Here is a 25754-nt window from a genome sequence, read left to right as displayed (position 1 = left end):
CCTGTTTCTCAAACTTTCTAGGCTAGCATGGAAGCCTGGGTTTCTGAGAGCGACCCCCTTAGATTATTCCATTAGGGGCTGGGAAGGGGCGCGGGGATATCTAGGAGATCCCTGTAGAGCCCCACGCTCTCAGGCCCGCCTTAAATGCACACTGTATGGGAGTCAGATGCACGCACAAGAGAAGCCGCACAGCCCAGCCTTCGCTAACTTTTCCCGGCTCACTCCTAACATTCACACGTCCAGCACCACAAGGCCTGAGTGTGGGCAACGGGCGTCCCCGTAGTTGTTTAGGCGCGTGTGCACGTCCGTGCGCTTCTGTGTCTTTGTGTACTTGTGCGTGGTTGTGAAACTCCTCTCTCAGCTCGGAGGGGTGGGGGAGAGAAGGAATGTCGCCGGCGGGGCGCTCACGTGGGTACGTGGGCGCCAAGAGGGCCGGCTGTGCATCCGGCGTGGGCGGCACAGAGCGACCTCGCCCCGCCCGCTGGGTCCCCAAGCCCGCCCTCCACAGCCGGGCCTCGGTCACCTCGGTCCCCAATTCGGCGCCCCAGCTCTGAATCCCCGCCCCCGCCTCCTGCTCCACACCCCCTCCCCCCAGTCTCCGCCTCTCCCAGTCTCTAAGCCGCGGCGTCTCCGCGGCCGAGAGGCCTCAGCGCCCGCCCCCCGGCCCCCCGGCCCCCGCCCCCACCCCCGCCCCCGGCTCTGCCCACGCCCTCCGCCCGCCAGCCCGGCAGCCAGCGCAGCTCCGGGCCTCGCTCCCCGTGCGTCCTGCGGGGGCGGAGGCGCGGAGAGGCGGCAAGCGCAGCCGGGGAGGGTGGGGGGGCAGAGGCACAGACAGAGGCGCGGAGGCTCGGAGAGAGAAGACGTGGAGGGAGGGACAGAGCCTGGACAGCGGTGGACACGGCATCGTGCGTGGGGAAGAGGGCAGCACGCAGCAGGCGCCGAGCGCCGGGCACCGAGAAGGGCAGCCCGGGTGGTCTCCGGCCGTCCATGCACAGAGCGCCTTCCCCCACAGCCGAGCAGCCGCCGGGCGGAGGGGACAGCGCCCGCCGGACCCTGCAGCCCAGACTCAAGTTAGTGGGCAAAGGGAGGCAGCGGGGAGTGGAGATGGGTGGAGCTGGACTTGGGAATGGGGTCCAGAGGGCGGAGGTCGAGGGGAGGACGTGGGGAAGCAGGACGGGGGTGGGGGGTGGAGACTGATGGAAAAGGGGGTGCGTCTTCGAATTAGGGGGGCCTGGGAGCAGGCAAGGATCTGATGAAGCTGGATATGAAAGAGTAGTACCTAAATCTCCATTCCTGGTTTACTCTGTGGGCTCCATCTGGCCTAAGAGCCCCCTGCAAAGAATGTGGGAGCCTCCAAGCACCAGGGGATGCCCTGCAGCTCGAGCTGGCATCAGTGCGGAAGGTGGGGGACGCTCAGTTGCCTCAGTCCCTCGTTGGCACGGAGCGCGCGGGCCCCCGGGGTCCTGGAGAAGGCGGTGTCTTTGAGTTAAAGGAGCATCAGCGGGGGAAAGGGGGGGTGACGAGGGAGGCAGGGAGGCTTTAGGCGTTCCTTCCCATATCTGTCCTTTTATTCACAGAGTGGGGAGGGGAGTTTCAGTGTGCAGCCCCTTCATCAAGAGGCCTTGAGCCGCTCCCCCACTCCACTTGAAGATGCGGGTGGAAAATAAGGGAGAGGAGAGTAGGCGGGAGCCCCTGGGCGGTTTTCGCCCACAGACGCTACCACTGTGGGAGTGTGTGTGGGCGGACGGCCCCGGAGCAGCACAATTGCGCCCCTCCCCCTGCCGCGGCCCCTGAGCTGAAGGAAAAGGCTGACCGAGGAAGTGGGGAGTGTCACTGCTAGGAGAGGGGCCACTGAGGAGCACTGGGCAGCCTGGAAGGGTGGAGAGGTCCTGGGGGGAGAGAGGAAGCGTGCGTTAAGAATGCTTAACCAGGCCGGGCGCCGTGGCTCACGCCTGTAATCCCAGCACTTTAGGAGGCCGAGGCGGTTGGATCACGAGGTCAGGAATTCGAGACCAGCCTGACCAACATGGTGAAACCCCGTCTCTACTAAAAATACGAAAATTAGCCGGGCGTGGTGGCGGGCGCCTGTAATCTCAGCTACTCAGGAGGCTGAGGCAGGAGAATCGCTTGAACCCGGGAGGCGGAGGTTGCAGTGACAGCGCCACTGCACTCCAGCCTGGGTGACAGAGCAAGACTCCGTCTCAAAAAAAAAATAAAATAAAATAATAAATAAATAAATAAATGCTTAACCCCTGGGAAAAGTTGAGCAGAGAAGAGCAAGGCATCACCTGGCTCACTGAGTGGGAAAGCCAGGAAAGGTGCCACACCCTCCCTCTTAGCCACCTGGGGCTGTGGCCCCTTCATAGGGAATGAAGCTGGACAGCAGCTTCCCACTGTGGGGGAGACGGGGCTCCTACATTCACTTTAGTGTGGGTGACTTCACTTCAGTGTTGAGACTGCTGAGTGTTTAGAGTGGAAGGTGAGGATTGTGTTTTGGGGGAGAGGGAGGTCCAGCCATCCCAGGTCGCTGCTGGTTAGCCTCAGCGCTCAAGTTCTTCTTGCCCCAGACCAAAAACATAAAGGCTGAAGATAAGGTTGTAAGAGGCTTCGACTCCTACAGACACAGGCCACTGACTTTTGGGGCTTTAGGCCAGTCTAGGACGACACTGGCTTGTCCATGCCTCTGAGCAGTGCCTGATTCCCAGAGTCTGTACTCAGACCTGGGCACTGGGCAGGATAGCATCCAAATGAGGGAGAGGAAGAAAAGCAGGCAGGAAAGAGGGAACAATTGGTACCCAGTAGGGGGACTTGCACCGACTGCCTCTCTCTTGTGCCCCTCCTTCTCAGGCCCAGTGCCCGAGCCATGGCACTGCCTCGGACGCTGGGGGAGCTGCAGCTGTACCGGGTCCTGCAGCGTGCCAACCTCCTTTCCTACTATGAGACCTTCATCCAGCAGGGAGGGGACGACGTGCAGCAGCTGTGTGAGGCGGGTGAGGAGGAGTTTCTGGAGATCATGGCACTTGTGGGCATGGCCACCAAGCCCCTCCATGTCCGGCGCCTGCAGAAGGCACTGAGAGAGTGGGCCACCAATCCAGGGCTCTTCAGTCAACCAGTGCCTGCTGTTCCTGTCTCCAGCATCCCGCTCTTCAAGATCTCTGAGACTGCGGGTACCCGGAAAGGGAGCATGAGCAATGGGCATGGCAGCCCAGGGGAAAAGGCAGGCAGTGCCCGCAGTTTCAGCCCCAAGAGCCCCCTTGAACTTGGAGAGAAGCTATCACCACTGCCTGGGGGACCTGGGGCAGGGGACCCCCGGATCTGGCCAGGCCGGAGCACTCCAGAGTCGGACGTTGGGGCAGGAGGAGAAGAGGAGGCTGGCTCGCCCCCCTTCTCCCCCCCTGCAGGGGGAGGAGTCCCTGAGGGGACTGGGGCTGGGGGGCTGGCAGCAGGTGGGACTGGGGGTGGTCCAGACCGACTGGAGCCAGAGATGGTACGCATGGTGGTGGAAAGTGTGGAGAGGATCTTCCGGAGCTTCCCAAGGGGGGATGCTGGGGAGGTCACATCCCTGCTAAAGCTGAATAAGAAGCTGGCACGGAGCGTTGGGCACATCTTTGAGATGGATGATAATGACAGCCAGAAGGAAGAGGAGATCCGCAAATACAGCATCATCTATGGCCGTTTTGACTCTAAGCGGCGGGAGGGCAAGCAGCTCAGCCTGCACGAGGTGAGAACCCCCAGGCCTCCTAGGATTGCCCTTGACTCCCGGGCCTCCAGCCACTTACCTCTGCGAGTTTCTACAGTCTCCAACTATCTTTCATTACCTCTTGACCAGGACCCCAGGCCCTGACCCCCTCCCCGACAGGCCCCTACCCCAGCAGCCGCAGTGCTTCCATCCTCAGCTGAGGGGGAAGCAGAGATACATGCAGCACCAAGCTGTTCAGCTCCTTGTCACTCAGGACCCCACAGGAGTGGAGGAGGCCCCAGGCATTCCTAGGAAGCTGTGGGTGCTGACCTCTGTCTTTCTTCCTCAGAAAGCTCCCATGTAGTGTCAAAACCAAAGCAAACGTCTGATGGATGGGCCTCATTTGTCCGATGGTGAAGGGGTGTGAGGAGGTCTGGTGAGGCAGTGGGCAAGTTCGAATTCTGACTCTCCTGGCTGCCCTCTCTCCACAGCTCACCATCAACGAGGCTGCTGCCCAGTTCTGCATGAGGGACAACACGCTCTTATTACGGAGAGTGGAGCTCTTCTCTTTGTCCCGCCAAGTAGCCCGAGAGAGCACCTACTTGTCCTCCTTGAAGGGCTCCAGGTGAGACCCCTTCCCCAGATCCTTCCTGGACTGGAATCCTGCTATAGAGTTATATCATGTCCTAACCTTCAGCTCAGGCAGCTCTAGGCCTGCTTCCCGCCCACCTGGATGTCCTGCTTTTGGCCAAGTCAGCTTGTCTCAGGTCTGGTCTCTCCTCCCATCCATGTCGGGCCCCCCCCAACCGCCTACAACAACAGTGCTTGAACTAGAGACTCTTTCTCGGCCAGCTTCTTGGCAAAAGTTTTAAATAACACGTGCCTTTGGCCGGGTTCTGTGCTCTGCCCGTCGTGTGGCCCTCGTCAGCCTCACCCACTTTATTCTTACCCATCTTTTCAGGCTTCACCCTGAAGAACTGGGAGGCCCTCCACTGAAGAAGCTGAAACAAGAGGTATGTTTTCCGGGGTGCATAGAGGGGCATTGGGCAGCCTTCCCCGATCCCCTCCCTTGCCAGGTCTTCATTTCCCCATTTTGGGCATCCACAGGTTGGAGAACAGAGTCACCCTGAAATCCAGCAGCCTCCCCCAGGTCCTGAGTCCTATGTACCCCCATACCGCCCCAGCCTGGAGGAGGACAGCGCCAGCCTGTCTGGGGAGAGTCTGGATGGACATTTGCAGGGTGAGTGTGCCTCAGAACACTTTTCTCTTCGTTGAGGGTGGGGAAGTAGGGGAGGGGGTTGGGGGAGGAGTGAGCCAGGAGGCAGTGCCTGGAACAGGGTTGGGAGGCCTGGCTGGAGGGGGGGCAGAAGGGCCTGTGGGCTGGCTGTGTGGTTGAGGGTGGGGGTTCCATTGGCTGCAGCCCCTTACCTGACCAGTGCCCATGCCCACAGCTGTGGGGTCATGTCCAAGGCTGACGCCGCCCCCTGCTGACCTGCCTCTGGCATTGCCAGCCCATGGGCTATGGAGCCGCCACATCCTGCAGCAGACACTGATGGACGAGGGGCTGCGGCTCGCCCGCCTCGTCTCCCACGACCGCGTGGGCCGCCTCAGCCCCTGTGTGCCTGCGAAGCCACCTCTCGCAGGTGAGGCAGCCAGCAGTGCTGTCCCCAAGCACCCCGGCCACCCAGGCCCCACACAGCAATTCTGGTGTCCTGGGGCCAGGTGGGAGGAAGAGGGATATAGTTGTCAGAGAGGGCAGTAGGATGGCTGGGCTCCAGCCAGCCAGGCCTTGGGGTGTGGAGAGGCAGACCCTGCCAGGCTGCTCCCACCATGGAAAGTCTGGTCCTAGTGTAAACCTGTGAAAGGGGAACTGGGGAACGGGGGACAGAGAAAAGAGGATGAAGGAGCAGGAAGGAGGAGCATCAATAAGGGAAGCTCAGATGGCACTTCCACCAACCCAGGAGTGGGGAGCAGGCTAGGAGTTGTGGGGATGGGGATGGGGATGCCCAGCTTGGAAGCAGAGGAGCCCAAAGCAGTGATGCTTTGTGTGTGGAAGGGGGAAGAGGGAGTGGGCCGGCAGAGGGCCGGGCAGCCGCTGGGCTGAGAGTGACGCAGCAGACAAAGCCACCAACCCTGGCTTGGTATTTTTAAACTGTGCGTGGGTGGGAAGTGGGGGCGGGGACTGGAAGGGGGGCTCTTCTTGAGGGAGGAGCTCGGAGGCTGGCTTCCTGTGCTCCCCCTGATTTGGCTACCGAAAAACTTGGGGGGCCATGGTAGAGTGGCCTGGGAGGGGGCCAGGGATGAGTGGGGGTGGCAGAGCTTGGGAAGGGGGGAGGGGAGAGGTCAGAGACGAACCACCCCCGCAGCTCCTGACAGAACCAGAAATTCCAGCGCAACCGAGGAGGCGGGAGAGACAGAGAAAGAGAGAGAGAGACAGACAGAGACAGCTACACACAGCCAGGGAGGGGAGGGGGCTCACACACACGGGAATGGAACCCCCCATACACATGCAGTGGGCAGGAGGCAGTAATTCAATAAACCTAAACTGAGCCCATCTTCACAGCTTTCTTTGCCCCTGCTTCTGTTCCCAACCACCTCTGTCTGCAGCCAGTCACCCTGCAGTCTCCTAACTGCCCCCTTTTCCCTGCAGAGTTCGAGGAAGGGCTGCTGGACAGATGTCCTGCCCCAGGACCCCATCCCGCGCTGGTGGAGGGTCGCAGGAGCAGCGTGAAAGTGGAGGCTGAGGCCAGCCGGCAGTGAGGGGTGGACTGGTGTCTTCAGACCCAGGACCTCAGACTTCTGGCTCACACAGACCCCCACGCTCTCCATCCCCGGAATCTAGTCACAACCCTGGATCCTTCCTCTGCCCTTCTCCTGCCTCCCCACCTGCTCCATGGGCATAAGACTGTGGGGCTTCAAGCAATAACAAGCAGAGGCCTGGAGAGAGGACACAAGGAGGGTGCGTGGTGCCCTCACCCCTGCCCAGAGCGAGGGGGCAAGGACTCTGCTTCCAGGGCATCTGGGGTTTTCCCCTCCCTCACACAACACACTCCCATTCTCTTTAGGTTTGCACCAGTGGTGTGAGCAGTTGGACTCAGTTTGGACAAGGGGGAAAGGGGGACTTCCCTGGGAAGGTCCAGCTAAAAGTGGCAACATTTGCCCCCAGAGTTGGGGGCCTGGGAACACTGGACCTGCTCCTTCTCCCCTCTCCTTCCCCATTTTTGTGCTTCTGGTTTGTTTCTTTAATTTAACAAGTGCTGCAGTTTGCCCTCCCATTCCCATCTATCCCCCAAGTCCTTTGCAATTTCTTCCCTCCTGCCCTACATGGGGGCGGTGGGTGTGGGATCCCTTCACTGGCCCCCTTGGGAGGCCTGGGTTGGACTCAGGGTCTCCTCCAGCTGGGGGCTGGACCGCAGCACCTATCTGAGCAGTTAGAGCGTCTTTCTTTTCAGATTGTGTACAGTAGATTATTTATTTTGTTATTTTGGAATAAAATTTATTTTATGGCTTAGGATCTATGACCCCTGCCTCGAGAGGGAGAAAGGGTGGCATGGGATGGGGGAGTGAAGGAAAGCTGGCAGTGGATAGGGCAACAGAAAAGATGCAGCAGGCCCTCCTCTCATACACTGGAGGGCCGCATGGCCAGACCTGGACCCAGACTCTCGCCCTGGCTCCCAGGCAGCATTGGAGGTGTGGAGCCATATGTAGATGTCATAGCTACCTGGACCCACTTGGGCACAGTCAGACTCCAAATTCAGAGTATTTTGGGGTTAGCATATGTCAGAGAGGCCAGCACACTTGCTGCTGTCTTCTGTGCAATGTCTCACACTCCCAAATTTGTGTTGTCACATAGGCAAAAGCAGACAGACACATGTTGTATGTGGTCGTGCAACTAATGTGCCAGCTATACATTAACATATCCTAGGTACATACACGTTCACACAGCTATACATGAAGAAACTCAGCCCTTGTACTTTTGCATAGTCTCATACACATATCAGAAGCCTCCACCTGGCCAACAGGAATTTGGGGCTTTGGGAGATTTTTTAATCAGGGCAAAACTTGTATTAGTAACCACATGTCCAGACCCCTCCTGTGCTCCCACCCAGGGTCCCTTGAGCTGCTTCCAATTCCCCCAGGGCTGAGACCCAATATCCTCTATCCCTGGCTCTAGTGTAAATGTGTCTGTATGTTCCTGCCTATCCGTCCTAGGCCCTGGGTCAGAGTGGGCGGAGAAGCCTTCCATGCCCTAACCTGTGCTCTTACCCAGCCCCCCTCCTGCTCAGCCCCATCACCCTCAGAGAGCTCTGTATCTGTGTGTGCGTGTGTGTGTGTGTGTGTGTGCTGCAGGTGCAGGCATGTTGGGGCGTGTCTCAGAGCCTGAACTTCCCTTCCAGTCAGTGCTGGAAGGAGGTGGGCAGGGGAATGATAGAAAGGAAGGAGTGGATTGGCTCCACCCACTGTGCATTCTCCTGGTAGTCTTTTCCTCCCGACCCAGGAGTAGGTGGGGATAGGAGGGCACCCTCCCCATCTGCTGCTTGGCAGGGCATGAGCAAGTGTCCAGAGCAGGTCTGTGGGGGTAGTAGAAGAGCTGTCTCTGGGTTCTTCCTCCAGCTGGGATCACCAACTGGGGTTGGCCCTTAGGTCCATGTGGGACATTGAGATCCCAGATTGCCCATAGTGGGAGGGCTGCAGGAGGGGTTGGGCCCCCAAGGACCCTCCCCTCAACTCCCCTTGCCCCTCCAGGAGAAGCTTAGTGAGGTCCTGTTCAGTGGGAGGCAGCAGAGGAGGGAATATGTCTTCGCCAATCCTGCAAGGAGATGGGAGAAGCAGTGGAGTAGGCATGGCGCCGACTCCCCTAGATGCCACCCAGCCTCCACTCCCAAGCTGCTACTCACCAAGTGCCCTGAGGAAACGCTCTCACAGGCTGGCTCAGGCAGCTGTCTTCCACCATGTTCACATCTGAGCAGAGCAGGGGGTCAGGGCTGGACACAGCATGCTCCTGAGGCTGGCACGGCAGCAGGCCCCTGCCAGGAACCAGCAACGGAAATGAGGAGGGCGGGGCAAGGCCAGGAAAGAAGAGGCGCGTGGGGTCAGGAGGGGCTTTGTCACTCACTGGGGGTGAGGCTGGTCAAAGGGCAGGCTCATCTGGCCCAGGCTGGGGGGCAACTGCAGGTGAGGCCTGGAAGTAGGGAGAGCACAGTTAGAGGAAGGCAGGCTGGGCAAAGGCAGAGTGGTGCCAAGTCAGGACCACTGAGTGAGGAAACAAGCTCCAGCTCCTTATCCTGACTTAGTCGTGGCCTTGGGCAAGCTATTTCTATGCTCTGAGCTCAGTCTTCTCATCTGTAAAATGTGTGTGTTAGGGGGGTGGATTAGCCAATTTCTAATGTTTCTTTGGACTCTGAACTTTGGTAGTTTTTAAGTCCCCGAGTCCTCACTCCCACCTCACCTTCTGGGAAGGGAGATGTTGTGCCTTGACTAAGAGTTAATAAGCACCTGAGTGTCATACTTCGGGAAGAAAAATGTCTAGGCCACTTGAAGGCCAAAACAGATGAGTAAACAAAAATCAACACAGCAGAGAAGTGACAGTGGCTCCCAGGGGCAGGACAGAAAATAACAATAACAGTCATGCACCACATAACGACATTTCTGTCAACTACAGACCACAGTGGTCCCATAAGATTATAATCAAGGCCAGGCAGAGTGACTCACGCCTGTAATCCTGACGCTTTGGGAGGCTGAGGTGGGAGGATCACTTGAGCCCAGGAGTTTGAGACCAGCTTGGGCAGTAAGTGAGACCTTGTCTGCAGAAAAACCTTAAAAAAGAATTAGCCGAGTGTCATGGTGCACTACAGCAGAAGGACTGCTCAAGCCCAAGAGGCGGAGGTTGGAGGGAGCTAAGATCGCACCACTGCACTCCAGCGAATGAGACCCTGTCTCAAAAAAAAAAAAAAATTTATAATCAAGCTGAAAATTCATATCACACAAATATTTACCTTTATGTTACTATTTCCTTATACTATTCAGAACAGTATCATGCTGCTCAGGTTTAAAGCTAGGATCAATAGGCTACACAATATAGCCTCAGTGTCTAGTAGACTATACCATCTAGGTTTGTGTAATTACACTCTATGATATTCACATAATTATGAAACTGCCTAAGGACAGAAAATGCTCCTTCATTAAGTGATCCACGACTGGACTTAACACAGCTTTTGCTATGAGCCATGCATTATGCTCAGCTTTATAAGTGTTATGAACTCACTTTATAAGTGTTATGAACTCATTTAACCTCCACAATAATGCAGTGAGGTAGGTTATTATTATTAGCATTATTATCCCCCATTGTGCAGATAAGGCACCAAGGGCTAAGTAATTTGCCCCAAACCAGTAAGTGGTGGAGCTAGAATTCAAACCTAGACAGTCCAGATCTTAACTACTACCCCCTCATTAGAGTGAACAGAAGAGAAGAAGAAAGGCTGTTAGCATTTGCTGCTCCTTTCTCACAGAAGAGCCTCTTCTAACAATTCAAATGCCCACCCCCTTAGAGTGGGATGGTATCCCCATGAGGTTTTTCACTTACTCCTGGAAGGCTGACAACACGTTGACTGATTCTTCTGGGGAGAGGCCTTGATACGGGGGGATGGAGTGAGAGTGTGGTGGGTACACCTGGGGCCTGGGGAAAGAAAATAGACCCCCTGATGCCAGCCCTTCTCCTGGACACCACCACACCCTGCTTTTGAACGGGTGTCCCTTTCATGGAAAGGAAAATTCCCTGTTTAGCCCCCAGTGCCAGCTCTCCCAGCTGCCCATGCTAAGATTAGCCCATCTGCACAGACCACTCCCATTCCTGTCTTTCCAGCTCCTTACACCATATCTGGGCCAAGCTGCATGCTCATGGAGGAATCAGGGGCCATTCCAAGGTCATAAGAAGGCACCATGGTAGGCATCTGGAGCTCTGGGGTAGGAAGTGGTTGGTCCCTGGAGGAGGGAAGGAGGTACATGTGACTGACCAAGGGTTGATGCCACCCCTCCTTCCTGCAGATAAGCACTAGGCCCCTGACCTACCCACTGTCCACACCACCACACTCACCTTTCCACGGTCATCTTGATGGTAGCTGGGACATAACCCCTGCCATCCTTACCCATCTGTTCAGCTGTTGTGAGAAGGAAAAGAGAGCCATGGAGTGCTCTGGGGTTAGGGAGGAAGGGAGGTGGAAAAGGTGGGCATGGATGATGGGGAAGTTAGAGAAGCGCAGCTATGTAATACGGAGTGACATCAGGATGACACACGCGGGCAGGGAGAGGAGGGCAGCGGGGGGGCAGGGAGAGGAGGGCAGCGGGGAGCAGGGAGGAAGCGGGTGACAGGAAGGAATCAGAGCTGCCAGTTCCAGCTCACGCTTGTAGTGGCTCCGGAAAGCCTCATCCTTGGGCTTCTTGGGATAGAGGTTTTTGAGCTGAGCAAGATCCCGGATTCGGTCCCCCAGTGAGCGAATGGACAGGTCTTTGGCAGAGAATGGCTGGATGTTCTCTATCTGTGGAGAGCCTATGGTAGGAATGAGACCCTGAGATCCCTCTATCCGGACTTTCTTCCCCTTCCCCAATCCCCACCATAAGACCAGTTCTCACTCCACCAAGGCAAGGGAGAGAGGACCTAGGGTGGGGCTCCTGAGGGAGAGAGACCCACTAGTCTCCAGTCCCACAGAGCTCACAGTGAGAAGGTGAACATTTAGACCACAGAAGGAAGAAGAGAAGCTGGAAGAACTTCCTGAAGATCAGCATCGGCATCAGGAAGGTCAGGACATTTCATTCCCAGAAGAAACCCCAGAGGGCACAGGCACAGAGACAGAGGACTGGCTGGGGTGGCCTCACCATCCTGGCCCCGGATGACATGGGCAATGGTGATGCCCCCAATCTCTGAGTCGCTGAAGCGGAGGAGAAAGGTTCCATCGGGCTCATTGAGAAGAAGGCTAGTAACATACTGTTTGCTGATGAAGCCAATGATCAGCCTGGCCGGGATGAAGGAGAGGATGGGGCATGGGCAGTGAGTATGGAGGTGACTGGAGTATGGCTGCTCAGACTACCCAGGGCGGGGACTCACCGGTCAGACCAGTAGCTCCGGAGACAGCGTTTGGTGAGGTCCAGGACACCATCAAACCACTGCCAAAAGGTGAAGCCACGGCCCAGCAGGATCTCCTAAGGGGAGAGGGGAAACGGTGTGAGCCGAGGGAGGGCCAGAGCTGGAGCCTGTTTAGGGCAGGCACTGAGCTGTGAGTGCCCTCATGACAGAATCACAGGGCTGAGGATCAGACCAAACCTGAGACTCCATCAATGACAACAACCAATCCTAATGCTTACATGTGCCAGCCACTATTTCAAGCCTTTCCACATATTTATTTGCTCTTTACTAGGCTATGGAGGTAGGGACTATAATTCCATCTTACAGATGAATAAATGGAAGTCCAAATCGTCTAATGACTTGCCCAGGTCTACATAGCTGGTAAGAGGCAGAGCTAGGATTTAAACCCAGGCATTCTGGCACTGGAACCCCTCTTAACTACTATGCTATACCCTCTCCCTAAGGAGGTGTGGCAGAGGTGAAGCCCAAAGGAAGGTAACCTGCTGGGTGTGACTGTCTTGCTCCCTTTTGCTAACACACCTTCTGGTCACATGAGCATTTCTTTCTTCTCTGTAAAGATTCTGTGTCACACAAAAAAAGAATAAGAAAGAAAGAAAGAAAAAGAGAGAGAAAGAAAGAGAGAGAGAAAGAGAGAAAGAAAGAAAGAAAGAAAGAAAGAAAGAAAGAAAGAAAGAGAAAAAACCAAAACATAAAATAACATAATGTAACATAAAATAAAAGAGCAAGAGTCAGAAATATGTGGTTCTCTCCTAGCCATGGCACTCACCTGCTTTGGGACCTTGAACAAACTACATAACCCTCTGAGCATCAGATTCCTCGTCTGTAAAATGGGGATAATAATAGTGTCTACCTCAAAGGGATGTTGGGAGGATTAAGTGAGATAACATACATAAGGTGTTAAGCACAGCGCCTGGCATATAAGCTGTCAACACGTGGTAGCTGGTATTACTGCACATGTCCCTGTGGGATTTTGTTCAGTTTTTGCAATAGGAATTCTTTTTCTTTCTTTCTTTTTTTTTTAGACAGAATCTCATTCTGTTGGCAGGCTGGAGTGCAGTGGCACAATCTTGGCTCACTGCAACCTCCACCTCCCCGGTTCAAGTGATTCTCGTGCCTCAGCCTCCCAAGTAGCTGGGACTATAGGCACACGCCACCATGCCCAGGTAATTTTTGTATATTTAGTAGAGACAGGGTTTCACCATGTTGGCCAGGATGGTCTGGGTCTCTTGACCTTGTGATCCACCCGCCTCGGCCTCCCAAAGTGCTGGGATTACAGGTGTGAGCCACCACACCCAGCCTTGTTTTTTTTGTTGTTTGTTTGCTTGTTTTGTTTTTTTTGATACAGAGTCTTGCCCAGGCTGGAGTGCAATGGTGTGATCTTCCCTGCAGCCTCTACCTCCTGGGTTCACCTCCTGCCTCAGCCTCCCGAGTAGCTGGGATTACAGATGCAAATGACCACTCCCAGCTAATTTTTTTGTGTTTTTAGTAGAGACAGGGTTTTGCCATGTTGGCCAGGCTGGTCTTGAACTCCTGACCTCAGGTGATCCACCCGTCTTGGCCTCCCAAAGTGCTAGGATTGCAAGCATGAACCACCATGCCTGCCCCCCCGCCTTTTTTTTTTTTTTGAGACAGAGTCTTGCTCTGTCACCCAGGCTTGAGCACAGTGGTATGATCTCAGCTCACTGCAACCTCCGCCTCCTGGGTTCAAGCGATTCTCCTGCGTCAGCCTCCCATGTAGCTGGGATTACAGGCACGTGCCACCGCAACTGGCTAATTTTTGTATTTTTAGTAGAGATGGAGTTTCACCATGTTGGCCAGGCTAGTCTGGAACTCCTGACCTCAGGTGATCCGCCCACCCCGGCATGTCAAAGACTGGGATTACAGGCATGAGCCACTGTGCCCGGCCAGGAACTATTTTTCCAACGGGTCAAAGTCACTTTGAATCAGAGCTCTGTTTACACACAACCTGGGTGAGTCATGCAAGTCACTGGTAAAGACGAAGGACAGATGGCCCCCAGAAAACCTCAGGGATGTCAGAGAATGCATCTCCAGAGCCAACCCCCAGGCCTGGGGTTTTTCCTCCCTGGTCCATGACAGGCCTCCCTAAAGGACCTGAGGGGGCACTGTGGAGAATCCAGTGGAAGATCCCTGCGTGGAGGCTGAGCAGGCCCTGAGTGCCCGAGGGATGAAGAGCTTGGGGGTGGGAGGTCCAAAGGGCAGGAGAATGACCTTGTTGAACTGCGACCAGGACACACAACGGTGCTGGAAGGCCTCCATGCTGAGGCTGTTGTCATTGAAGATCTTCTGGGCCAGGAAGAGGAAGTGCTCTGGGAGCAGCCCCCGGTTGGTCCCCACCTCAGCCATGAACTTCAGGTTCAGAGTTTCACACATCTTCTCCCAGGGCACCCGCTCAGCCACCACAAAGGGCACGCGGTCCTGGGGAGAAGGGGGAAGAAGAGAGCACTGCAGACTACCATCTTGTTCTTCCTCGGGCCGGCCTTCATCCCTCCCACCTGCCTGTGGCCTACCCCTCCACAGCACCTGATACCGCTCACCAACTTGCTGCTTTTTGTAGGTTACAGTGCTGTGGCCTGATAGTTGTTAAGACTGGGGTGAAAAGAGGTCAGAAGTACGAAAGCAGGCCCATGAGAAGGTGTTAAGGTCACACCCATTTAAACATGCCCGCCACTCCATCAACAGGCCTGCACCACTGCCCATGTTAGAACCCACCCTGCCCCTGTTCCCTCCAACCCCAGGACTTTCCTCACCATCTCAGAGAAGGCATTGTCCCACAGGATGGTGGCTTTGGCATTGTTGTCTTGGTTGCCATGGACGATGACCACCAGGGGCAGAGACAGGGCCTGAAGGGGGTGAGGACAGGGGTTTCTTTTCTTTCTTTCTTTCCCTTTTTTTTTTTAGAGAGTATCTCACTCTGTTGCCCAGGCTGGAGTGCAGTAGTGCAATCTCAGCTCACTGCAGCCTCCGCCTTCAGGGCTCAAGTGATCCTTCCACCTCAGCCTCCTGAATAGCTGGAACTACAGATGTGTACCACCTAATCCAGCTAATTTTTATATATATATTTATTTATTTTTGAGACAGAGTCTCGCTCTATCACTCAGGCTGGAGTGCAGTGGCGTGATCTTGGCTCACTGCAAGCTCTGTCTCCCGGGTTCACGCCATTCTTCTGCCTCAGCCTCCCAAGTAGCTGGGACTCAGGCGCCCGCCACCACGCCTGGCTAATTTTTTGTATTTTTAGTAGATATGAGGTTTCACCATGTTAGCCAAGATGGTCTCGATCTCCTGACCTCATGATCCGCCTGCCTTGGCCTCCCAAAATGCTGGGATTACAGGCATGAGCCACAGTGCCCGGCCAATTTTTTATTTTTTGTAGAGATTGGATCTCCCTATGCAGCCCAGGCTGGCCTTAAACTTGTAGCCTCAAGCGATCCTCCTACCTTGGCCTCCCAAAGTGCTGAGTTGTTTTTTGTTTGTTTGTTTGTTTTGAGACAGAGTCTTGCTCTGTCGCCCAGGCTGAAGTGCAGTGGCACAGTCTTGGCTCACTGCAACCTCTGCCTCCTGGGTTCAAGCGATTTTCCTGCCTCAGCCTCCCGAGCAGCTGGGACTACAGGCCTGCACCATCACGCCCAGCTAATTTTTGTATTTTTAGTGGAGACGGGGTTTCACCATATTGGCCAGGCTGGTCTTGAACTCCTGACCTCGTGATCTACCCACTTCAGCCTCCCAAAGTGCTGGGATTACAGGCGTGAGCCACCGCGCCCAGCCGGACAGGGGTTTCTTAGTGAAGCAAGAAGTTTCCTCAGGGGGCTGGCTCTGAGCACTCAGAGAAGTTACCGGATTCACACATCATAATCAAAAAGCTCATGCCATGTTATTAAATGCTTTCTGAAGCTCAATCAGGGCCTCACTGTAGAGAAGTGGTTATGAGTCATTGCTATGGAGCCAGACCTCCAGGTTTCAAATACCAACTCCAACACTTAGCTGTGTGACTGGGACAAACTACTTAAACTCTCTGTCTCAATGTCCTTATCTATAAAATGAGGCTGATAATACTGCCTACCTCATAATGTCATTGTGAAAACCAAACGTGTGTGTGCTGGCACGCATGTGCGTATGTATCATTTAATAGAGTGCCCTGGTCTATAGGAAGTGCTTCCAAAGTGTTTGCTGCTATCCACTACCATTCCCTACCCTGTGCACTCCATGCTCTTGCTCACCCCCACTCACCCGGGCCCCAGTGTGCATGAATCCCAGACACATGGGGTATGGGGCAGTCACAAGAGGTGAGGGTCCAGGGCCCCTGTGTGTGGCATTGGAGGAGGACTTGGGGTCCCAGATTGGGGAAGGGCTGGGCCACGGTTCACCTGGAGCTGAATGGGGAGTTTGCCAGGGCCAAGTGTGAAGCTGGCAGAGAAGAGCACAGCGCATTTCTCCTCTGTAACAGACTCAGTGCCCTTCCGCTCACACCGCTTGATCTTCTTGAGAAGCTGTGGGTGGGGTGAGGGAGAGCAAGGGCGAGGGCATGAGGACAGAGACCGCTCCTTCTGGGCTTTCCGACATCCTCTCCAAGGAGAGTCCCATAGTCTCCTAGTGGTGCCCCCCTCACTGCACCCCAAAGCCCCTCACCAGGTTCTTGAACAGGGCAGAGCAGCAGTTCCCAGGAATGCTGTTCTCCAAGGGCACAGTGTTGTTGATGATTTCTCCAGTGCTTTCTCTGCCAGGGGAGGTCAGAGTGTGAACGAGCTCATCTCACTGTGGCCAGGTGTGGCAAGTGTATGGGTGAGTGTAGACTACCCACTGTCACCAGCCCTAAATCTCCACATCTCTGTTTGGGTTCTTAAGGGAGGAGTCCCCATCTTGGCCAAATCATGATGCCCCCACCCCATTCCAGCCCTAAATGGGTCCCTCCCTTTCCTCTGCCTTGACCATTCAGGGTCTCCACATCCCATGGCCCTCCCTCCCCATCCCTTGCTCTTTTCAGTGCCAGCCCTCCGCTGCCTCCATCACCCTAACAGCCCTTCTCCAACCCCAGGTCCAATCCCAGCTTACGCTCCAGCCCCAGGACCCTGAGGCACACTCAGCTCCCTCGCCTGCTTCTCTGTCACCATGTCGGCCCTGACCAGCGGAGGCTTGGCTGGGGCCCCCAGGAACCTCAAGCCCAGCAGGAATCGAACTCCAGCCTGGAACTTGGTCTGAGTCTTCAGTACCTGGGGGGGCTGCTTCTCCACCAGGAAGCAACTGGGAGTGAGGAGGACACAAGGGGAGTTGGGGGCTAGGTCCCTGCTGGTGCCCTCCCCACAGCTCTGGCCCCCTTCTTTTCTTCCCGAGGTCTGTTCTAGGCCACATTGGGGGCTCCCGGGGAATACCTGGTGACGAGGGTTCGCAGGACTTCATCCAGCCGGCCAATCAGCGATGCCCGGGTCTTGGGCTCAAGCTCCCCACCAGCCGCCCCTACCTCCTGCTGTAGCTGGGAATAAATGTCCACCAGGCTCTCACACCTGGGGCAGGACAGCGGTCAGGGAGCACAGGATTAAGGCTGCTTGCTCTGGCCCAGACCCCCTTCCCCTATACCCAGGGAGAAAGGCTATCATGTGTGGAGGAGTGGGGTGGGTAGTGGGTGTGGCTGCAAGGCACCTGGGCTGAAGGGGGTTCTGTGATCTGTTGGCCTAGGGTCTGGGTGGGAGGTTCATTCTCAGTGCCTACACTCCCTGTGGAAACCCAGCTGCCTCTCCCCTGATGGCTCTTGCACCCAGGACAGCTGCCAGCACTTACAGTGCTTTGTGGCAAATTGGAAAGTGTTCCCACCCAATAAACCAAATGGAAAAGCCCTCCTATTCCTCTAGGCATGGGGCTTGAGGAGAGAAGCCTGCGTTGGATGAGTCCCCGCTTGTGCCCCTCCACTGGGCCCACTTGTACAGGATGCGACCTGAACGATAGTGTGCACAGCCCCGCTGGAACTGGCTTTTATGCATCTTGGTCCACTCCAAGGCCCTCCCGCCTGGCTTCTCTCTCTCACCTGTAGGGCCTCCAGCAGCGTCAGCTGCCCACTCCCAGCTTGCCCCCCGTTCCCCATCAGCCCTAGCCCAACCTCTCCTGGAGTGGGGCCAGGCTCTCCTCAAAGGGTGCGCCATTCCCTGCCAGCTGCTGCTGCCGTTTCCAAATCTGGATCCTCTTCAGCACTAGAGCTTTGGCTGCCTCTAGCTCTCCGGTGGTCTCCTGCAGTAGCATGGCCAGGGCCTACGGGCAGAGAGGGGCCTGAGCCAGGGCCTCACGCTGCCTCCACACCCAGCTCCTGGATACGGCTCTTTTTCTCACTCCTCTAGCATTCCCTTACCCTACTTCAGCTTGTGTCTTTCTGAGGTCTAGCTTCCATCCCTCCAGCTGCACTTTGACCTCAGTCTCCACCTCTCAGCCCATTACTCACCTCACTTGGCCCAGTCTCATTAGCAGGAGTTTCTATCAAGCTGTGCAGAGACACTGAGGGTTGGGGGCAGAAATCAAGGGTGGAGACAGATTAGAGGTTCAGTTAAGGTTGAGATCCAAGAGGGAACCACTTCTACACACTCCCCAGAACCGCCCTGGCCCCCACCTTGGCCAGCCTCAGCCCCCTTCTGCAGGGCTTCTCGGAGGAGGTGGATCTCCCCTACTCGGTGCTGCAGCCTCCGCAGGGCTGTCTTAAACTTGAGTTCTTCCTGCTTCCAGTGGAAGGGCATTGGCAAGTGGCGGAACTACACAGGAAGGACAGATGCCAAGAGGTGAAACCCTCTGCTCATCCCTCTATACCTGGCCTCCACTCTCTGCTCTGCAGATAGCGTTTTCTTGCTCCCCTCTCCCATTTGGCAGTTCTTCCTGACCTTTTGGAATATTGTGGGGATAAGACCTTGCTCCTAGCAGAATCGGCTCCTTATCCCTTGCTCTGTTCTCCCCAGCCTCTTACCCTCAGTCCCTCATAGAAAGATTCCCTGAGCTTGACTTGGAGTTCGCTCTGACCCTAGGAACCTCCTTTGGTCATTCCTGGGCCTAGAACACTGAGCCTTTACTGAGGTTCAAATTCTTTCTAGTTTGTCATGGCTCAGGCCAAAGTCTCAGGGAATTGAGTTGGGGTGAGAGGTGGAATATCACAATACCTGTTCCATAACAGCTTTTTTCTCTCCTTGAAGTATTTGTCTGAAAGTGGCCACCAGCTTCAGGGGGTCCCTCTGATATATGCTCTACAGAAATGAGGGTGGTAAACAGTGAGCTTGGCTCTTACCCACGTCCTTCAATCCCTCCAATCCCCAGGCCCCCATTCACACATATACTATAAGGAAGCACAACTGTAGACTCCAGAAGTTTTTGTGCATTTGCATGCTTTTAAAATCTAATTTGCCTGCTAGCTAGCAGTTAACCACAGGAACACCAATTTGCTTCCAGCATCCAAACAATTTTCTTCCAGGGCCCAATGCTCAACCCAGTTCAACCTCAGCCCCACCCAGCCTTGTCCCCTCCCCTCCTGCCCCACCTCCAGGGTGCTGATGTGTTGCAAGATGGTGCTCCCCTCCCCCTGCTCTCCCGCCGAGGCCTGAAGGCGCTGGACAGTGTCTGAAAGTAGGGCACTAGCCAAGTTGCAGCAGAAGGCATCTGAGCCGACCAGGAACTCCCTGCAGGAAGATCAGGATGAGGCTACCTTAGGCCAGGGCTTCCTCAGCTCTCCTGACCCTTTACCCCACAGCCAAAAGCTCAGCAGTTCCTTTTTCGCTCCTTATTCTCCATCTAGGCCCTCTGTAGCTTTCACCCTTGCTCCTTGTTCCCCAGTCTTCTAGCTGTTATGAGAAGAGCCTTTGTCCCAGCCCAAACCCCCTCCTCTTCGGCTCAGCCTCCTAAGAGATGGGGTCTCCATCTGTCAACATTCATAGCCTGGTCTTGATGGGGCACAGACTCCCTGCTAAATCTAGGTCACTACACATGGAATAACAGGTCTCAAGTTCTGAATCCATGGGTGAGGGGAGAAAAATCTAAGGAGAAGGAAGATGAGTCAGGGAAGACTTGGGGGACCAGCAGGGAGCAGCCAGGACTCACCAGGGCTGGCTCTCCAGCCAGTCACCCAGAAGATGCCGCAGGTGTTGGGGAAAGTCGACATAGAGCCGCTGCACTTTTTCTGGGGGCATCTTGGAGACCAGACCCCACAGAGACATGATCTGGGACTTGGAGGTTGCCTGGAGGAGAAAAATAAGGCCACTCTGAGGGGTGCCCAAGAAACTTGGCCTATCTCCTGGGGCAGCCAGGGACCTCCCATAGATAGCCCTCCTAGGGACCATCCCCACCACCACTCACGGCCAGACCACCTTAAACCAGGGGCATCCTGAGTCAATGCCTGAGATGGGGGTAACTCCTTCAGTGATAGACACAGGGGTGGGAAGAGCTGAGCTGTAGCCAGAGGGATAGGGAGGCAAAGGGAGACAGGGCAGTAGAGAGAGAGCTCTTAGAGATGGCAGAGGATTTGGTTGAAGCTCTAGACCTGGCTCTGGTTCTGTGGGCAAAGAGCCTTCCCTTTGTGGGCTTCGATCTTCTCATCTATAAAATATGAGTGTTAGATGAGTGGAAAACTTTCCAAACTTTTTAAAGCAGTAGGCAATGTCAGCTTTTAATCTGTGGAATCTCAATTACATAAAAGGTATGAAACCGAAGATGCCCTGTTGAAAGCAAGCATGGAAAGCCTGAAACTCAACTGCTTCTACTTCCCTCTCCCCACCTCCTGACGCCAAAGGCATCCCTAGACAAACCTCTCAAAATTCTAGGACTCCATGAGATAATTTGAAAACCACAGGCTCGGCCGGGCGCTGTGCCTCATGCTTGTAATCCCAGCACTTTGGGAGGCCGAGGCAGGCAGATCACGAGGTCAGGAGATCAAGACCATCCTGGCTAACACAGTGAAACCCCATCTCTACTAAAAATCCAAAAACAAAATTAGCAGTGCGAGGTGGCGAGCGCCTGTAGTCCCAGCTACTGGGGAGGCTGAGGTGAGAGAATGGCATGAACCTGGGGGGTGGAGCTTGCAGTGAGCCGAGATCGGGCCACTGCACTCCAGCCTGGGCAACAGAGAGAGACTCTGTCTCAAAATAAATAAATAAATAAATGAAATAAAATAAAAATGAAAACCACAAGGCTAGATGATGAAGAGGATGGGAGAGTAATAACAGCTACTATTTGTTAAGCACTTACTGTGTATGAGGCATTACACTCAGTGTATTATCTCTTTCAGGCCTCACGACACTTTTTAAAATATATAATATCTATTTTATTCTATTTTATTTTATTTTCATTTCATTTCATTTTTTTGAGAAGAGTCTCGTTCTGTCGCCCAGGCTGGAGTGCAGTGGCGCGATCTCGGCTCACTGCAAGCTCCGCCTTTAGCGTTCACGCCATTCTCCTGCCTCAGCCTCCTGAGTAGCTGGGACTACAGGTGCCCACCACCACGCCCGGCTAATTTTTTGTATTTTTGGTGGAGACAGGGTTTCACCATGTTAGCCAGGATGGTCTTGATCTCCTGACCTCGTGATCCTCCCGCCTCAGCCCCCCAAAGTGCTGGGATTACAGGCATGAGCCACTGTGCCCGGCCTAATATCCCATTTTATAGATGAAGAAACTGAGGCTTAAGGAGTTTCTCTACCTTGCCCAAGGCCACTCAGTAAGTGAGTTTGGAAAGCAGGCTTTGAATCTGAGTGGGGATTAACCATCGCACTGTGTTGTTAGGATCCCTTCCAGGGGCAAATCTGATCATCCTAAGAAGTGGGGGAAGGTGGGAGGAGACTCGAAGGAGGAGAGATGGAAAAGGAAAGTAGAGAGAACTGAGGAAGAGGATGGGAGAGACTGGAAAAAAGGCGGGTTTAGTAAGCCAGGAGGAAAGAGCCTAGAAGAGAGAGGAACCTGGAGGGCTAGAAGGCAAAGAGGAGAGACTAAAAGAGGTAGAAAGGAGAGGAGGGGACAGGGAAGTAGAAGAGGGGGTTGCATCCCCATTTCCAGGTTCGGGGGGACTGGGTAACCAGTGGTTTCCCAGGGGCCTCTCAGTTCACGTTTCTCATAATATCCCTCTCCCAGAGATGAGGGAGAGGATGGGATGACAACTCCCCGGGTCTCCCCAATCCCAGTAACCCCAAGTCCTCCTGTTGCACGTTCAGCCTTTCACCTCTCCCAGGACTCTCAAAGGGATGGAAAATGGAGAGGTCCCTTCCCTGGACGTTCCTGCTCCAAGACCTTCATGCCCCTCTTTCCTCCAGTTCCCACTTACCCCAGCTCTTTTCTCCTCAAGGCAGAATCCTTACCCCTCCTGCTCAGGTTCCTCCAATAGGCCTATCTCTAACCCAAGAGAGAAAGGTCCTCTGGAGTGGGTGGGCACCGCTTTCCTCTGCATCCCCTTGCAGAGTGACCAGCCTCCTGGCGTGGCCCTGGCTAGAAACATCCAACCCCTCTTCTTCCCCAGACATCAGGAGGACACATTTCTCCCCACCTCAACCCATAACAAGCCTGGGTCGATTGGCTTGACCAGGACAGGGGCACCTTTTGTCTTCAGCCCCATGAAGGGGAAGGGAAGGAGGAGCCACGGCGTGAGGGGCGGGGCCAGTGTTCCCTTCCAAACCCAGAAGGGAAGCGCAAAGTCTGGGATCCTCGTCCGCCTGCTTGGTGGCCTAAACTCGCCTATCTCAACCCCTACCTCCCCGAGTCCTCTGTGGGACCACAGGATCGAAAGTTAAAATAGCTTCTCTGAGTTGCCCAATGTGTGGATGTGGCGGTGGGGGCGGGCGGGGAGGTGGAGCCAGTTCAGCACGAGGAGGGTTAACTCGGCGCCGCCGCTGGGAAATCTCAGCGTCTACAGCAGCCAAGCGTGGAGCAGTTTTGAGGGGGAAATTCCCCCTCCTCTGGGCCACCATGAGGTCTACATCTGGGGCTCGCTCACCCCCCAGCCACACCCTTGAACAGGAACCTTTAGCGGAGGGCAGGATAGGGGTTTAACAAGGATCCACTGCCCTCTGGCATCAACCTTCCAGGGAGGGGCGGCCACTTCCCCCGACCCAGGGCAGAGGGTCACTCCTTCACCTCCTTTCCCTGACTTTCCATGGCCCTGGGGGTGCAGGGGTGAGGCTGTGAAAACGTGACCCATGGGGGAGGGGAGTACTGAGGCCTGGACCCTCCCAGATTCCTCCAGGAGTTCGAAACTGCCAAAACCCAGTGCCACCAGCCACCAACATTAGCTGAAACCATCTCTTGGGGACCATCCACCCAGCCAGGGGAGGATCCCGAGAGCTTCCCCCACGAATCCACCCCCATGCACTCCTAGAGGCCCCCGCACCCACCTCGGAGGCAACCCCTCACCTTGGCAACCCCTCTGCTGTCTTCTCCCTTTCTCAGCGGGCACTTCCAGGCCCCATAGGTATGTAGCTCTGTCCAGCGAGTTCAAGGCTGGCCCTGCTAGCACCTTCCCCCTTCCACCACCACCACCAAAAAGAAAAATAAGATAAAACACACACATACATACACACACACACACACACACACACACACACTCCTCTCCTGTCCTCCCTCTTCAGTGTAAGCAGTGGCTGCCCCAGCCCGCTGTTTCCGGCTTCTCCTTCTACCCAGGTCCCTCCCTGGAGCTCTGACGACACAGAGAAGAGAAAGTGGGCTGGAGGAGGAAGAGGAAGAAAGTGGAGTGAATATGTGTGCCTCCTGTGCCGAGTGGGGGAACACGTGGGGGATCAGGACTGGGGTCCAGGCCTTGGAGCCAGGCTTGGGGGGAGGCTGACCCCCACTTACTCCGGCTCTCTCAAAAGCATCAGCTTTTCTCCAGAAAGTCACCCAATATCAAACAGAGATATGCCACCCCTAACTGGCTGGCTCCCAAACTCAAACTCTGCCAAGGGCTGGGGTTTGGGCCCACAAGGGACTGGGCTCCCCAGGGCCTCAGGAAAAGTAAATCCCTCTGGACTCTGCGCTCCCTCCAGTGGAGGACCCTGAAAAGCAGCCGGGGAGCTCGATGCCAGCCAACTCCTAGGTCCCCCTCCCTTCTGGCAGGGAACGCCTTAGAGGTCGGTCTCGTGACCACTGATGGGAGGGAGTGGGGGAGGGAAACCCTCAGCTCAGAATTCTGGAAGACTCCAGGAGTCCCTTGGACTGAAGCTGGTCTTTGCCCTCTCCTCACAGGGCACCCCTCCTGAGACTGTGGTGGGAACCAGCACAAGCTGGAGCTGCTGCCTGCAGATTCACAAGGGACAAGTTTGAATACGAATCTGCTGTGTTCCTATCTGCCAAGTTCCTATCTGTTTCTGGGGTAAACACTGAGACACGCCAAGAAACAAACACACACATGCACAACTTCCCTGACCACAAGACTACACACACACACACACACACACACACACGTGCAGGCAGGCTCACAAACATATCCGCACTCAGAGCCCATTGCAATCACAACACCACACACACACACACACACACACACACACACACACACAGTCTTGCTCAGCTTCTGAGTCATCAACATAACTAGTGGAGGGTTCTGCAGTTTTTGCTGGGGGAGGAGCTGGAGAAGACCAAGGGATCCAGAGAGGCCTTTACTCCCCGACACCTGAGAGCCCCGGTGTGGGGAAGAGGTGGTGTCTGAGGGGCGGTGGGAGGAAGTTTCTGCTCCCCTCCTCCCTCCCATAGAAGGGCTGGGCCGAGGGGCCAAAGCTAGGCCTATGCTGCCCCCTGGTGCCTGAACTGATTTCCAGAACCAGCTCCTCCCCCTCCATCCCTTGCTACCCCGCGGGTCTGTGCATGAGTGCACGTGTGTGTGGACCCAGCCAGGCAGCAGAGGGTTTGAACACAGCAAAATATAGCAGTTAAGAGACTGGACTGTGGATACAGGCTGCTTGGGTTCAAATCCTGCTAATGCTGCTAACCACACAACCCTGGGCAATTTACTCTGTGATTCATTCTCGTCATCTGTAAAATGGAGCAAGTAAGTCTTAACCCATAATGTGAGAATAAAATGCAGTAATACATCTGAAGGCTTAGAACAATGCCTGACACACAGTAACTGTCAGGCACTATTTTTATGGTTCGTAATAAACCAGGTATGAGGAAAGGAGAAGGGTCTCCATCCTACATAGAACTCTCCAGATTTGGGGGTCATATTACTGCCAAAAGGATCCTATTGAGGGTGTATGTGCATATGTGTTTGCTATGTCTGCAGGACAGTGAATGGAAGAGAAGGGAGAGCAAGGGTGGAGGTGGCAGGCAGGGACTCTGTCCACTGGCTTGTCCAACAAGCCATGCAAGGATCAAGGTGTGTGCACATACGTGTTCACGGCACGCGTGCTTTGTATGTGCTCCCAGGTGCCCACTCTGCCTGCAGACACCCACAGACAGTAGGTGAAGCCAGGTTTCACCATCTAAGGGTGTCAGAGCTACAAGTCCCCAAAGACTTGGAGAGGAGGAGGGAAAAGAGTAAATGTGGTCTCTGACTTTGGCTCCTTTTAGGGGGTAGGAAGGCGAGGAGCAAGTACTGGTAGAAAAATAGTATTTATTACTCCCTCTCTAACTGATTATACCAATGGGAACACTGTGATGTAAGGGGAAAAATCAGAATTTAGAGGCAAATCTGGCTTGGGTCTGACTCCATTTAGGAGGTTCACAATCAGGTGTCAATCCCTCAAATGAGAATAATAGTTACACCTACTTCAACAGAATCTAGGCTAGGGTAAAGTGCCTAGAGTTTGAAATTTAAGGAGATACTCATCTTCAGATTGTACAATTGCAGGGTCTGTCAGACCTTCATTAATGACATCTGCACCTGCATGACTGTGAGGGTGACTGTATCACCCTCCCCTGGACCTTGCTATCCCATCGAGTGGTGGTAAAGATTGCACAAGAGAGGCTCACGCCTGTAATCCCAGCACT

General features: G+C 54.9%; 2 protein-coding genes across 7 annotated transcripts; one reads left to right on the top strand and one right to left on the bottom strand.

Annotated features, from left to right (window-relative positions):
- Window positions 1-643: 643 nt before the first annotated feature.
- On the top strand, window positions 644-7193 carry NAB2 (NGFI-A binding protein 2). Of its 2 annotated transcripts, XM_055247808.2 has the most exons (7): window positions 669-1070; window positions 2848-3721; window positions 4171-4304; window positions 4641-4692; window positions 4787-4919; window positions 5131-5322; window positions 6330-7193. In XM_055247808.2, exons 1-7 carry the CDS (start codon window positions 988-990, stop codon window positions 6437-6439), a joined length of 1578 nt encoding a protein of 525 aa, XP_055103783.1. In that variant the 5' UTR covers window positions 669-987; the 3' UTR covers window positions 6440-7193. The 2 variants fall into 2 exon arrangements, with proteins under 2 accessions (XP_055103784.1, XP_055103783.1); XM_055247809.2 differs by lacking the exon at window positions 5131-5322 and having other exon boundaries at window positions 644-1070.
- Window positions 7133-24267, bottom strand: STAT6 (signal transducer and activator of transcription 6). 5 transcript variants are annotated; one of them, XM_063620123.1, is made up of 23 exons: window positions 23187-23483; window positions 22105-22172; window positions 19896-20032; window positions 19339-19477; window positions 18965-19048; window positions 18427-18565; window positions 18262-18314; window positions 17926-18074; window positions 17204-17335; window positions 16887-17075; window positions 16464-16551; window positions 16202-16324; window positions 14588-14680; window positions 14049-14255; window positions 11781-11875; window positions 11552-11688; window positions 11079-11225; window positions 10773-10836; window positions 10550-10660; window positions 10263-10355; window positions 8796-8861; window positions 8578-8706; window positions 7133-8489 (listed from the first exon to the last, which is right to left on the bottom strand). In XM_063620123.1, exons 3-23 carry the CDS (start codon window positions 20009-20011, stop codon window positions 8300-8302), a joined length of 2544 nt encoding a protein of 847 aa, XP_063476193.1. In that variant the 5' UTR covers window positions 20012-20032; window positions 22105-22172; window positions 23187-23483; the 3' UTR covers window positions 7133-8299. The 5 variants fall into 5 exon arrangements, with proteins under 5 accessions (XP_063476193.1, XP_055103780.1, XP_055103782.1 ...); XM_055247805.2 differs by lacking the exon at window positions 22105-22172 and having other exon boundaries at window positions 23187-24267; XM_055247807.2 differs by lacking the exons at window positions 22105-22172; window positions 23187-23483 and adding an exon at window positions 20335-20539.
- Window positions 24268-25754: the final 1487 nt, after the last annotated feature.

This window comes from Symphalangus syndactylus, chromosome 17, assembly GCF_028878055.3.
Source record: "Symphalangus syndactylus isolate Jambi chromosome 17, NHGRI_mSymSyn1-v2.1_pri, whole genome shotgun sequence".
Lineage (NCBI taxonomy): Eukaryota > Metazoa > Chordata > Mammalia > Primates > Hylobatidae > Symphalangus > Symphalangus syndactylus.
Note: the sequence above shows the minus strand (reverse complement) of the source record. Positions and strands in the feature narration are given on the sequence as shown.

Coding starts and splice junctions, on each gene's coding strand:
- NAB2 (XM_055247808.2), top strand. CDS start 988: ATGCACAGAGCGCCTTCCCCCACAGCCGAGCAGCCGCCGGGCGGAGGG. Junction 1,071..2,847: donor ACCCTGCAGCCCAGACTCAA/GTTAGTGGGCAA, acceptor CCTCCTTCTCAG/GCCCAGTGCCCGAGCCATGG. Junction 4,693..4,786: donor TGAAGAAGCTGAAACAAGAG/GTATGTTTTCCG, acceptor GGGCATCCACAG/GTTGGAGAACAGAGTCACCC.
- STAT6 (XM_055247805.2), bottom strand. CDS start 20,011: ATGTCTCTGTGGGGTCTGGTCTCCAAGATGCCCCCAGAAAAAGTGCAG. Junction 16,325..16,463: donor CTGCCCTGTTCAAGAACCTG/GTGAGGGGCTTT, acceptor CCCCACCCACAG/CTTCTCAAGAAGATCAAGCG. Junction 11,226..11,551: donor TGTCATCCGGGGCCAGGATG/GTGAGGCCACCC, acceptor TTCCTACCATAG/GCTCTCCACAGATAGAGAAC.